The 11,573-nt window shown below is 49.1% G+C and overlaps 4 protein-coding genes across 4 annotated transcripts; 2 read left to right on the plus strand and 2 right to left on the minus strand.

Moving 5' to 3' along the window:
* Positions 1-1,450: 1,450 nt before the first annotated feature.
* Positions 1,451-2,817, plus strand: AUEXF2481DRAFT_48764 (uncharacterized protein; the record flags this gene model as incomplete). The annotated part of the gene is made up of 4 exons (XM_013483375.1): positions 1,451-1,487; positions 1,539-1,682; positions 1,734-2,753; positions 2,807-2,817. The coding sequence occupies 4 exons, from the start codon at positions 1,451-1,453 to the stop codon at positions 2,815-2,817; spliced, it is 1,212 nt and encodes a 403-aa protein (XP_013338829.1).
* A 2,388-nt stretch (positions 2,818-5,205) lies between these two features.
* AUEXF2481DRAFT_84004 (uncharacterized protein) lies at positions 5,206-7,542 on the minus strand (the record flags this gene model as incomplete). Its single annotated transcript, XM_013483394.1, has 3 exons — positions 7,088-7,542; positions 5,364-6,831; positions 5,206-5,315 (listed from the first exon to the last, which is right to left on the minus strand). Exons 1-3 carry the CDS (start codon positions 7,532-7,534, stop codon positions 5,206-5,208), a joined length of 2,025 nt encoding a protein of 674 aa, XP_013338848.1. The 5' UTR covers positions 7,535-7,542.
* Positions 7,543-7,711: 169 nt separating this feature from the next.
* AUEXF2481DRAFT_45159 (uncharacterized protein) lies at positions 7,712-9,007 on the plus strand. The gene is made up of 2 exons (XM_013483370.1): positions 7,712-8,708; positions 8,738-9,007. The coding sequence occupies exons 1-2, from the start codon at positions 7,838-7,840 to the stop codon at positions 8,938-8,940; spliced, it is 1,074 nt and encodes a 357-aa protein (XP_013338824.1). The 5' UTR covers positions 7,712-7,837; the 3' UTR covers positions 8,941-9,007.
* Positions 9,008-9,318: 311 nt separating this feature from the next.
* Positions 9,319-10,975, minus strand: AUEXF2481DRAFT_71563 (uncharacterized protein; the record flags this gene model as incomplete). Its single annotated transcript, XM_013483392.1, has 4 exons — positions 9,319-9,537; positions 9,600-10,257; positions 10,337-10,717; positions 10,767-10,975. The coding sequence occupies 4 exons, from the start codon at positions 10,973-10,975 to the stop codon at positions 9,319-9,321; spliced, it is 1,467 nt and encodes a 488-aa protein (XP_013338846.1).
* Positions 10,976-11,573: the final 598 nt, after the last annotated feature.

An 11,573-nucleotide genomic window follows, 5' to 3' on the forward strand; every position in this document is an offset into this window, starting at 1 on the left:
CTAAGTTTTAATAGAATTAAGTCCTATCTACGTACTAAGACGAGCGACGCCGGGCGGGGTTTTAATAGAATTAAGTTACTTCCTTCGTCGGATTATAGTTAGGCTAACTATAGGTCCTCTTACGCGAGGGTAACTTATAGCTACTGTTTCGGGTCGGGCGCGATCCTAGTGTAAGTTTTATACTGCTTATATTCCTCCGAGCTCTTACGAACCCGGGCTTATAACTAGTCGAAAAGTGTCGCCTAGTAATCGGAAGCTAGAGCTATAGGGGGAATAGTTATTAAGGGGTAGAACTAATACGTGTGTTATAATTAAGTTTTTATAACTACTGTTATAGTATAGGAGTCTTTATATTATAGCTTCTCCGTATTACCTGACTTTCTCTTACTATATCTGTCACCCTAACTGCTATATTATAATATACGCGATATATACGATTATACCTTTTATAATTCGAATATTTACGTATACTAACTCTACCGATACTCTCTTTAATTTCGTAAGCGGTTTATAGACGATATCGAGTACTATTAGCCTTAGGTAGGACGAAAAGAAACTATAATAGCCGAAATAAACCTTAGAAGGTAATAGTAGCTAATTATATATATTAGCGTTAGGACGACGCTAGTATAGGAGGAGGATAGTATTACGATCCTAGCTAACAATAGGGTCTCTCTAACTACTCTATTATTCTCTTACCTCTTAGTAAGGTAACTATAGAGTAAAACGCTCTATTCGAGCCGCTCTACTTTATACGCTTTATATAGAGTATCCTCGCCGATTATAGAGTATATAGAGTATAGTATATTTATACTTATTATATAACGAATCTATAAGTAGGTAGGTCTTTACTAGAAAGATCTATATTTAACTTAATTAGTTAATCTAATAGTCCCTTTAGTTTATACTATTACTTACTACTTACTTTACTACGCTTAATACTCCGCTTTACGAGTCTAACCCCGTAATATACTATCTTACCTAAGAGAGTTTAGTACTTAACATTAATATAGAGAGTATTATATTTAATAAAACGCGCGACGCGTATATTAACTGTCCGCGTGCACGGACTGTCTAAGACTCCTAGGTTAGCCGCGGCCTCTACGTTGCCCTTTAAGGTTATTATGCGCTTATATACGTACCACCTAGCATTTCCTATCGAGAATCTCGAGTAGCTGTCGGCAACGTGGCTAGCGAAATCCTGCTCGTTCAAACTTGCAGTTGACGCATTTCCGGCCGATCTGACTCACAGTTGGTGGCGTTTAACGAGCGTCGCCTCACCCTCGTCATTCTGGTGACGCACCGCAGGCGCTGCAGTTACTTTCTGCCTCTTGACAGTCGGGAATTTAGTTCCTCCACCACACCAATCGACGGACCTCCACCCACTAAACGCACACCACACTCCTCGCTCACTGCGCGCGCCGGTAAGCTTCGTAATTGAATCGCAATCATGGCTGACGGACAAGGACTTGACGACATCGATGCTGGTAAGTATATACATTTTGCAGATTTTTTGCACGTTGTTGACAAGTTCCTAGCTGACATCGAGTCCAACTACGATGAAACCACCGACTCCTTCGATGCTATGAACCTTAAGACCGACCTTCTGCGTGGAATCTACGCGTATGGTTTCGAGCGTCTGTCTGCTTTCCAGCAGCATGCTATCATGCCAGCCATCAAGGGTGAGTACAAGTCGCAATAACATGCCAGACTCATGCTCACGATGTCGAAAGGCAAGGACGTTGTTGCGCAGGCGCGGTCTGGTTCCGGGACGACTGCTGCCGTCTCTATCTCCGTCCTTCAAAAGATCGACCCCAATGTTAAGGCATGCCAGGTCTTAATCCTTGCCCCAACCCGTGAGCGTGCACATCAGATTCAGAAGGTCATTGCTACTATCGGTGCCTTTACAAATATTGAATGCTACGCTTGCATTGGTGGTACTCGCATAGGGGATGATACAAAGGCTCTTCGAGATGGGCGACAGTCAGTAGTCGTTGGCACCCCTGGCCGTGTCCATGACATGATTCACCGCCGTGCTCTCGGTACCGACAAGACAAAGATGATCGTGCTCGACGAGGCCGATACCATATTATCCCGCGGTTTTGCTGAGCAAGTACACGACATCTTCGGGATACTTTGTCAGAGCACGACCACTCAGGTCGTTCTCTTCTCCGCTACCATGCCTCAGGACGTGCTAGAGGTCATCACTGAGTTCATGCGTAATCCAGTCCGCATCACAATTGAGAAGTACGAGACTTGCCTTAAAGGTATCAGACAGTTCTACGTTACCGTCGAAAACGAACAAGAAGACTGGAAGGTCGACAGCCTCTCCGATCTTCACAAGACCATCACCAACAGACAGGCGGTGATTTTCTGCAACACTCGTGGGAAGGTCGAATGGCTTACCGATAAGCTTACTGCCCGCAACTTTGCTGTCTCGGCTATACACCGTGACATGGACGCGCCCCAGCGTGATAACAGTATGAGGCAATTCTTTTCAGGCTCTCACGTCCTGGTCGCTACCAACATGCTCGCCAATACGATCGACGTCCAGCAGGTCCCTCTTGTTATCAACTATGATCTCCCAGCCAACCCAGAGGACTACATTCGCCGTGTCGGACGTGGCGGTGGCGGTCGACTCGGACGTAAGGGTGTCGCCATCAACTTCGTGGCCGCTGGAGAACTGCGCACGATGCATGAAATTGAGCAGTTCTACTGCACCCAAATAGAGAAGATGCCGACAAACGCTGCTGGTGAGTAATTTTTCTGCGTTCTATGATGTCGCAGTCACTAATTCGCTTCTCAGACCTCTTCTAAGCGTACAAGCGCCCTTGTCTTGCCACTGCCTTCCGTTCGACTGAGTCAGAAAATTTCAGCTTGGAATGGACTCGTCGGACCACGAGGCACCACTGACTTTAATTTCTATTTACATCCAGCACCCGAGCGCACGCCACACGACACTACAGTACGCTGAGCGTAGATGATGATGGATACGCATGTGCAAGGCAAAGTCTTCGTTGATGCGTTGAGACTCACTAGGAGGACCATTCTGCTTGCTAGTTTGCGACACTGGTTGAAGCTTTTATGCTCTGCTGTCAAATCGGTATCTATATCGTCCAATCGTTCCCAAACTCCTGCGCTTTCGACAATGTCCTGATACATCTTCGAATGCCTCGCCTGTCTCGTTCGAAGCAAGTAATGATCATTAAGAGGCGTGGTATTCTGTCAAGGTAATATCTCCCAAGCCAACCCACTATGCAACATTGCCATGAGCTTCGTTTTAGTTGTGAGGACCAGGAACAACTCTCCCTCCCTCCCCCCCCTCACCATTCCATGTGCCCAACAATCAAACCAAGTAGCAGAAAGTGCAAAATCAGCCTTCTTCCCAATCGACTTATGGCCACTTCTAATCCTTCCACACCGTCACGGCATCATCTTCACCAAACAGCCATGATTATTTGAAGCGGTCACCCAGCCCCTGCATTGGATCTTCCGGCAAAGCCATGGCCCCCTGTACAGGACAATTAATGCTTGGGTCGCTGGCGCCGTAATTTTGGTAGTCCTCGGAGTTGAGGTAACTGCGGGATGGTCACTGCGCCTGACGGCTTTCGAGCAAGACCGTAACGCCATCATCTCCCCTAGGTAAGTGTCTCGAACCCCATCTAAAAAGTGTCCACTAGAATCCCTGTCTTGTTGCTTGTTTCTTTACCATGGTAGCACTTTTTAACGAGAGGTACAGATCTCTTCGACCCTTTCCTAAGCATAGCAGGGCAATCCATTGAAATGAGTGTGCGTCTGGGTGTTCGATAAACAAACACTTTCACGAACAAACGCTTGTTTGGACCATGATAAACAAACAAACAGGCGATTTGAAGGACCCACAGTTATGGTAAACAAACAAGCCAGTTAGTCTGCTTGTTTGTTTGTTTGTGAGCTCGTAAGATAGGTATATTCATCGAAAGATTGGTGTACTATACTACTTTTCTCGACCCTAACCCTGCCCCTAAGCGCGCGGGGCCCCGAGGACTACCTAATTTGAAGACCTTCGAGCTCCGCAAAAGTCCTTCGACGCGAGAATACGTCATACCTCACAAAACACCCCCTTTTTCTACGCCAAGACTTGCTATACTATCGACATTTACGTCATTATGTAAACACGCAAACAAGCATTGCTTGCGAGATTACTTCACGAACGAACAAACACCGGCCTCTGATTGGCCCAAACAAACGAACAAATGGTCACAAATATGTTTGTTTGTTTATCGGACACCCTTTTAGCGTCCTTTCGACCATGTCGCTGGCATCCGACGTGTACTCGCACTTCAACGACGCTACGGGTGCCCAAATCGGGACCACTAACTTTGACGTCGGCAACGATGGTTGTTTCTCTGTTGCAAATGCGGAGCAGGTCAGCTTCACCCAAAGCGGTCCTGGCAGTACCGCTAATGGACCGTACTGCCTAACGGGGTTCTCCAATGCAGGCTGCTCAGGCTCAAGTGCTACCCAGGAGTTCTCGAACGTCGAACTGGACGACGGCAAGGGTTACGCACTGAACGCCGGTCTCGCGGACATTGGATCGTACATGTGGGCCACAAAATCCTGCTAAGAGTCTTCAAAACAAGCTTAGCAGTAGCGGAACATAGGACGAAGTGTTATGGCTAAGGCAAATTTATTTGTGTTGTGTGTGGAAGGGGGGCAATCCCGAGCGGCGAGCCTTACGCGCATTAACGATTGTGTAGCTTAAAATTACGCTAGTCTTAGGTTCACAATGGTATACGTGTTAGTTAGTGTAAAATGTGTCTTATAAGAAAATTTCCAAAACACGACATCGAACGAAAGCTGCCCTTCGAGATCGTATACCCGATACTGGCTGTTGATAAGACCTGAGCTGGCCAATCGTCCATGTTACAAGAGGTGGGAATATGGTCAGGGGCGTTTGGGAGATCGTCAACGCCTCGGCTGGAGACATTGCTCGGTGACTCATTCCGACTGACCTATCATCATCCGGAATGATACAAATTGGCACGATCGGTATATGGGTGCTGTAGACGACGGAAGTATTGAAGAAGTCAAGAGTTTAGACATCCTGTGTCAAGAAGTGGTGTTCATTTGTCTTAAGTCACTTGTTCGCTCTTCTGCTCTCTTCGCTTGCTTCTGCTGTGGCCATGACCTGTGAAGAGTTGTGATCGGGCAAAGCGTAGGCAGCTAATCCACAGTGCTGAAAAGCAACGTATCGAGTTGAAGCCATAGTTCGGGATCCATTGGAAAGTTCATGTTCAGCTCCTCCCATGGTCGAGTCTCTAGCGAGACACTGTCTGTGACTGTAAGCCGTGTAATTTCATCTTCCTGCCTTACAAGCATACAGGATAGCTCTTGCTGCAATTCTTCAAGAATGATACTGTACCGGAGACTGGGCGCATTGGTGTTCGTTGCTCTAGCCAGATGAGCTTGAACCGACTTTGCCAGCTCGAACAGCTGCATCTCGTCGTGTTGAGTGGCAATAACAGAGAGCCGGCCTTGTTTGCGCTGCATGATCCAAACGTAAACGATTGTCAGAGCGTTGAATGTGACGTACTGAGTATTCCAGAACGCCGGTATCAGGTTGTTGTCTACAGCGAGGTCCAGAACAAGGTCGAGAACAAACTTCGCAGCAGATAAGCATTTCTCAATGTGTGGCTGCATCATGCCTGGCTCTGTAAGTTGCCCGGAAAGCAGGGGTCTAGTGATTATCATGACTGCATGCGCACATCCTATCTGCAACACTGTGAGCTGTCTGCGAAAGATAGGTATCAGACTCGAAGGATGGATGCCCCCTGAGAGGAACAGGGGTAGCTGACTCCTCCACTGCTCAATCTCGACTCCCAGACGTTGTGCCGTCGCAATCATGTGCTGATCTCGAGCAGGGTGAAGTAGAGCCTGCTCCTTGAGGGCCTCTTTGACGATGCGAGTTAGCTTCGCATGCATCACCGGAGCTGCCTGTACGCAGTCCTTGGGAATAGAACGGACTGTGACTTCAGTCAAGAGAATATCATTATCGTCGACTATCTCCGGGAGACGTTGATCGACATATGCGTCGTTGATGTATGGCGGTCGTCCTAACATGACGCTGAGGTACGTATCGAGCATATGGACTGCCCAAAAACAGCGCCTCTGGCATTCTCGAAGGATCCTAGTCATTCCCGCCGCGCCTGGAGCCTTTGCACGATGGATACCTATGGAAAGAGCAAGCTGATAAGTGCTTCCCAGGGTGTGCCATGCTTGATTCAATCGCGAAGTGTTGAGTTGATAAAGAGATGTCGCCAATCGTGCCTGAACAGACTCCAAACGTGGCCGGCCAGTCTCACCTCCTATGCTCTGCTGCGCTGCTTCGTAAAGCGCTTCGCCCAATTGTAAATGACTGTGATTGCCATCAACCCTTCCAAAGTCGTTGGTCGGGCTGCGGGAGCCTGTCTCATCCCCGCTCTCGACATTATACAGACACGCAGTCGCGAGAACCATGAGAACTATCGCTTGACGAACAGGGCGTAGCGCCTCCCCTTGAATGACCGCGGCTGTCCCCTCCTGGTCCGATCCTTGTTGCTGATGGAATTCAGAGAGCCATGACTCGAGTGTAGGACGATGCAAGAAGCGGTACGTGGGAGCAGCGAAGTCGAAATATCTCGAGACCAAGGGAGTTGTCACACCGCGGTCGGGAAGTCGAGATCTCGGCGGTAAATCCAGAGCTGGAGATCTCCTGTCGCCATAGGCGAATATCGAGATTTCCTCCCTGGAGTCATGATTCGAATCTGGGGGCTCTGTCATACCGAATCGACGCCAAGCTTTCCTTAGGAACTAATCACGTAGTGTCAGTCTTGGGCCAGGAGAATCAGCGATGGTCATAGTTAGAACCGTAGTACGTTCGCACATTGGGCTGTCTCAAAGCACAATATTTTCTGGAGTTGCAGCGACATCACCGAGATTTGCCATTCATCAACTCTCTGTGCCAGTATTTTTGTATGCGACATGTCACTGTGCCTTGCTGCAGCATCTAGTTGCTTTGTTTGGATGCTTGGGCGACAAGAAGAGGGTGAAAGGAGGGCATACTTACTGAGAAAGTACTAGTCGGTCCTTGATAGCCAGCAGGCGTGATCCCCTCTCCATTTGGCGAGGCAGCTCGAGAGGTCTCATTGGTGTTGGGCGCGTACCCAGCTAGAGGTCTTCGTGCCGACACACTCTCAGCTGACCATTGAGATTGCGCACTTGGATCAAGGCAGGGATATGAGGCACCAAGAAGAAAGTTGCTGGAATGAGGTAATTCTTGTTGTCTGCCATGAGGGGACACGAAGGTACAGATCAATCCTTGCGAAACACAGAGTGGGCAGGGTTGCTCTCCTGAGCATTTTCTCTTGCGGGATTTGCAGTTGTCGCACGCGCGTTGAACTTTTCGTCGCTTCGCACTTGCAGCCGCATCTGGGGCTGTCGCGGAGCTTTCGCGACGGCGCCGCATCGTACTGTCGCGTGAGTCGTTGCAGAGTGTCGTAGGGGTCAAAGCCATAGTGGAACAGAACGCGGAAGATGCAAAACTCGAGCGGGGGATTGCTTGACTAATGTTGAGGGTGCGAGCTTGGACCACAAGACACGCTCGGGAGAAAGCCGCCTGGGGTTCCGCAGCCCCCGTAGTGGCGGGACAGGGCGGAGGAGCTTGACAGGTCCACTGAATCCTTATCCTTCCGCGAGCGATGATAATTCTGTTTTGGTGACGTGAGTTTGTTTTTGTCGGAGAACAGTCAATTAATAAGTAGCCAATCCCAGAAGGTATTGTTGTTTATATCACCAACCCTCCTGAAAGCTTCCACAAATGTTGCAAGAGCACTTCACCCTCAATACCGGCGCGAAGATCCCCGCCGTGGGTTTCGGAACCTGGCAGGCTGCCCCCAGCGAAGTCGAAAAAGCCGTAGAAGAGGCACTGAAGCAAGGCTACCGCCACATCGACTGCGCTGCAATCTATCGTAACGAGAATGAAGTCGGAGCTGGGATCAAGAAGTCAGGGGTCGAGCGCAAAGACATCTTCATCACCGGAAAGCTATGGAACACAAAACACAGAGCGGAAGATATCGAATCTGCACTCGATAAGACCCTTAAGGACCTGGGTACAGAGTACGTCGACCTTTACCTTATGCATTGGCCGGTCGCGTTTGCACCTGGAGACAAGTTCTTCCCTCTCGACGAGCACGGTGTCTTCAGGCTCGACAACATCGACCCTGCAGAAACATACAAGGGCATGGAGAAGCTGCTTCAAACGGGCAAAGTCAAGGCCATTGGCGTCTCAAACTTCACAATCGAGAAGCTTCAGGACCTTTTAAGCAAGACATCAGTCGTCCCTGCTGCAAATCAGATTGAAGCCCATCCCTACCTCCAGCAGCCCGAACTGCTCAAATTTTGTCAAGACAAAGGCATCCTAGTCGAAGCCTACTCGCCCCTTGGCAACAACCAGACTGGTGAACCACGCACGGTAGATGATGCCCAAGTACATGAGGTTGGAAAAGAGCTTGGAATGGACCCAGGCGTTGTACTTGTCAGTTGGGGTGTGCAAAGAGGCACAGTCGTGTTGCCAAAGAGCGTCACCCCACACAGGATTGCGTCGAACCTCAAGGTCAAAGAACTGCCGGTTGGAGCATTTGAAAAGCTTGACGCCCTTGAGAGACACAAGCGCTTCAATTTCCCAGCCCGTTGGGGCTACGATATTTTCGGAGAGAAGGGCGGCGAAGCGGTCAAAAAAATTGCACTGGAAGCTGGAGAGGAAAACAAGACAAAATTCGTGGTCTAGATAAATGCTTGAGACGTGTAGAAAACATCAAGACGATCCTGTTCAATGATCAACACCTTATTCAGGGTAGCTATGGGACTGTTGCAGTCAACGGTCTCCGAGCGACGGTGAATATCCAATTGCCAATGGTTTGATTGCCATATCGACTACTGGGTGAGGCGTATTGCGAAGGGGCACTTCCATCTAGAAAGTAGTCTTGTCATGCCCTGTTTCATCCTGCTGTCCAGATACCCTATATTCGAAAGTCATACGATCAAGCTCTTTGACAATCTCTAAGGAAAGCGCGTTGTACCTGGGTCTGGACATTGGGCGACTGTCCAATTGAGTCTTTGCTCTTCCATCAGCACCGACTTGTCACTTTGCTTTGGTGCAAGTACTTCATCCTGAAAATGACATTGGCCAGTACAAGGAGTAAAAGGGATTAAGAGAGATTTGTATAAAAATTGACACAAACTGTCCCCTGACGTCCCGACGATTCTTCCTAGCACTCTTATACACGCAATGACACTAATTTACAGCTTGTACTTGAACAAAGGCGACTTATCTCCCATCTTTTGCAACTCCTCATCGGTATAATTCTCTCTGGTCTCAGCCTCGTCCAAGGCATCTCTCTTCTTGTTGAGGCGCATGTAGGAGAGTTCGAGAACCACTGTACTGAGCAGAGTGAAGGCTGCGAAACCAAGACCGATACCGAAACCAGTAGGGTAGCCTGGCTTCTCTTTGTCAAGGAACTGCGAAGGCGTGTCAATAAGCTAACGGTGGGGGATAAATTCGGAGCGGTGAGAGTACTTACGATGTATGATCCAACGATGCCGCCACAGTTTCCAAGAGCAATGTTGAGGGCAATGCCCATAGCTCTCTTCGATTCTCCGGCAAGGTTGGACGAGATCCAAGCAGAACCGGCAGGGTTAGTTGGGTATTGACCGATGCAAACAAGTACCACGCCAATGTAGCAAGCAGGGATCTGGTGCTTGATGTTGGGCGCAAGCGCGAGTAGAATGGCAAAGCCAAGAGTCACAACAGCCATCTGACCAAAGATAAATGGGGCGCGCCACTGGAAGCGGTCCGACAACTTGGAAAGTGCGACTGCTGAAACAGCTCCTGCGACGTAAGGTGGGATGGTCATGAGCTGTGCTTGCGAAGAGGTATAACCCATAGACTTGGTAATTGAAGGCATGGTGAATTTGAGACCGTACGCGCATACGGAAGCGGTAAAGAGAATCCAGGCTTGCAGGTAGACCTTGTAGTCTGTGAGAAGGTCTCTCAAATAGCCCCACTTGAACTTGTCGGCTTTCTCGCCATCATCAGAGGTGCCGCGGCCGGCATTCTTGATGATGTTCTGGAGAACAAGGTAGCGACGCTCGTTCTCGTTGAGCCATCTACCAGAGAGACTTGGTGTATCTGGCATCACGAAAAAGCAAGCAACACCGACAATGACAGTGACAATACCTCTATTGATCGGTTGTCAGCGCTCATCGTTCGAAGATCGTTTGAGGGGATGCAAGGTAGATCGCTGCTTGCGAGACTTACTCGAGAAGGAAGATCCACGCCCATCCGGGTCTACCACCAAGTCCGTCCATCTTCGAGATGGCGAACGCTAGGAGTCCCGAACATGCACCAGAAAGGGCCGAAGCACAGTAGAATAGTGCAAGTCGCGTTTGTACTTGTCTTTGAGCATACCAATGTGTGATCAGATATACGGCACCAGGGAAGAAGCCGGCTTCTGCAACACCGAGTAGAACTCTGCAAACCATCAGACCGGCGAAGTTCTTGACGAGACCGGTGAGAGTCATGATGGTTCCCCAACTGACAACGAGCATGCCAATGTAGTGAGATGGTCGCTTGAACTTCTTGAGCAGTACGTTGGAGGGAACCTCGAGAAGAATGTAGGGGATGAAGAAGATGGAGAGGCTGTAATTGTTATAAGCTTATGTATCATGTTCCGGAGCGGTGCACTTACACAATATTGTATTGGATGCCAGACATGCCGAGATCCTCCATCATACCTTCAATCTTCGCGTTACCGATGTTGGCTCTGTCAATATGGGAGAAGAGGTAGAGTACGGCGAGGACAGGTACGAGTCTCAAATCGACCTTCCTGATCATGGCCTTTTTCTGATCCTCTGGAAAGGTCTCGAAGAATTCGGCTTCCTCGTGAGTGAGACCCATGCCAGCATACTTGTTGTACTCATAGACGTCGACATGTTCGACGTCTTTGGCAATCGAGCTTGAGGATCCTCCACCGTGCTTCAAGTCCAAGTTGTTGAGTGTTGTAGAGGGAGGCATGGTTGTCTGACAATGTGATGGCGCAGACTTAGATTGGAAGATTTGGTCGGTGAGAATATTGGGCATCGTATTGGTGTCTGCAGTCGCTCAGATATAGATGATCACCAGAAGCGCCATGGCCTGGTTCCCGGCCGTTTAGATTGACCGAGTGTCGTGCTGAGCCAACCCACATGGGCTCCCCGCAATGAGTGTGAGATCCGGAGGCATTGCTGTGGAGTCGAGATCGCGTTCCGCGCCAATAGGGAATGCGTACCGAGAAACAGTGATCGTACGTGCACGTTCTTTTCCAAGACGCCAACGTATGTCACGCCCGGAGCTGTTTTGAGACATGGTAATTACATGCTGAAGAAGTAACCATGAGACTACCGCTTTCCGTCCAGCTCTCTCTGCGGGGTTGCTTGGCGTAAAGTAAGACTGTGCTTGGAATCAGCACACTATGGTTTGTCTCAGCATAAGAGCGAACAGCGGAAGTGACAAACTT

Source organism: Aureobasidium subglaciale, assembly GCF_000721755.1.
Source record: "Aureobasidium subglaciale EXF-2481 unplaced genomic scaffold scaffold_44, whole genome shotgun sequence".
NCBI lineage: Eukaryota > Fungi > Ascomycota > Dothideomycetes > Dothideales > Saccotheciaceae > Aureobasidium > Aureobasidium subglaciale.

Excerpts from the sequence above, each read along its gene's own strand:
- AUEXF2481DRAFT_45159 (XM_013483370.1), top strand. The coding sequence starts at position 7,838 with ATGTTGCAAGAGCACTTCACCCTCAATACCGGCGCGAAGATCCCCGCC. Across the intron at positions 8,709-8,737 it reads GCGCTTCAATTTCCCAGCCC|GGCGGCGAAGCGGTCAAAAA; the intron begins GTTGGGGCTACG and ends TTCGGAGAGAAG.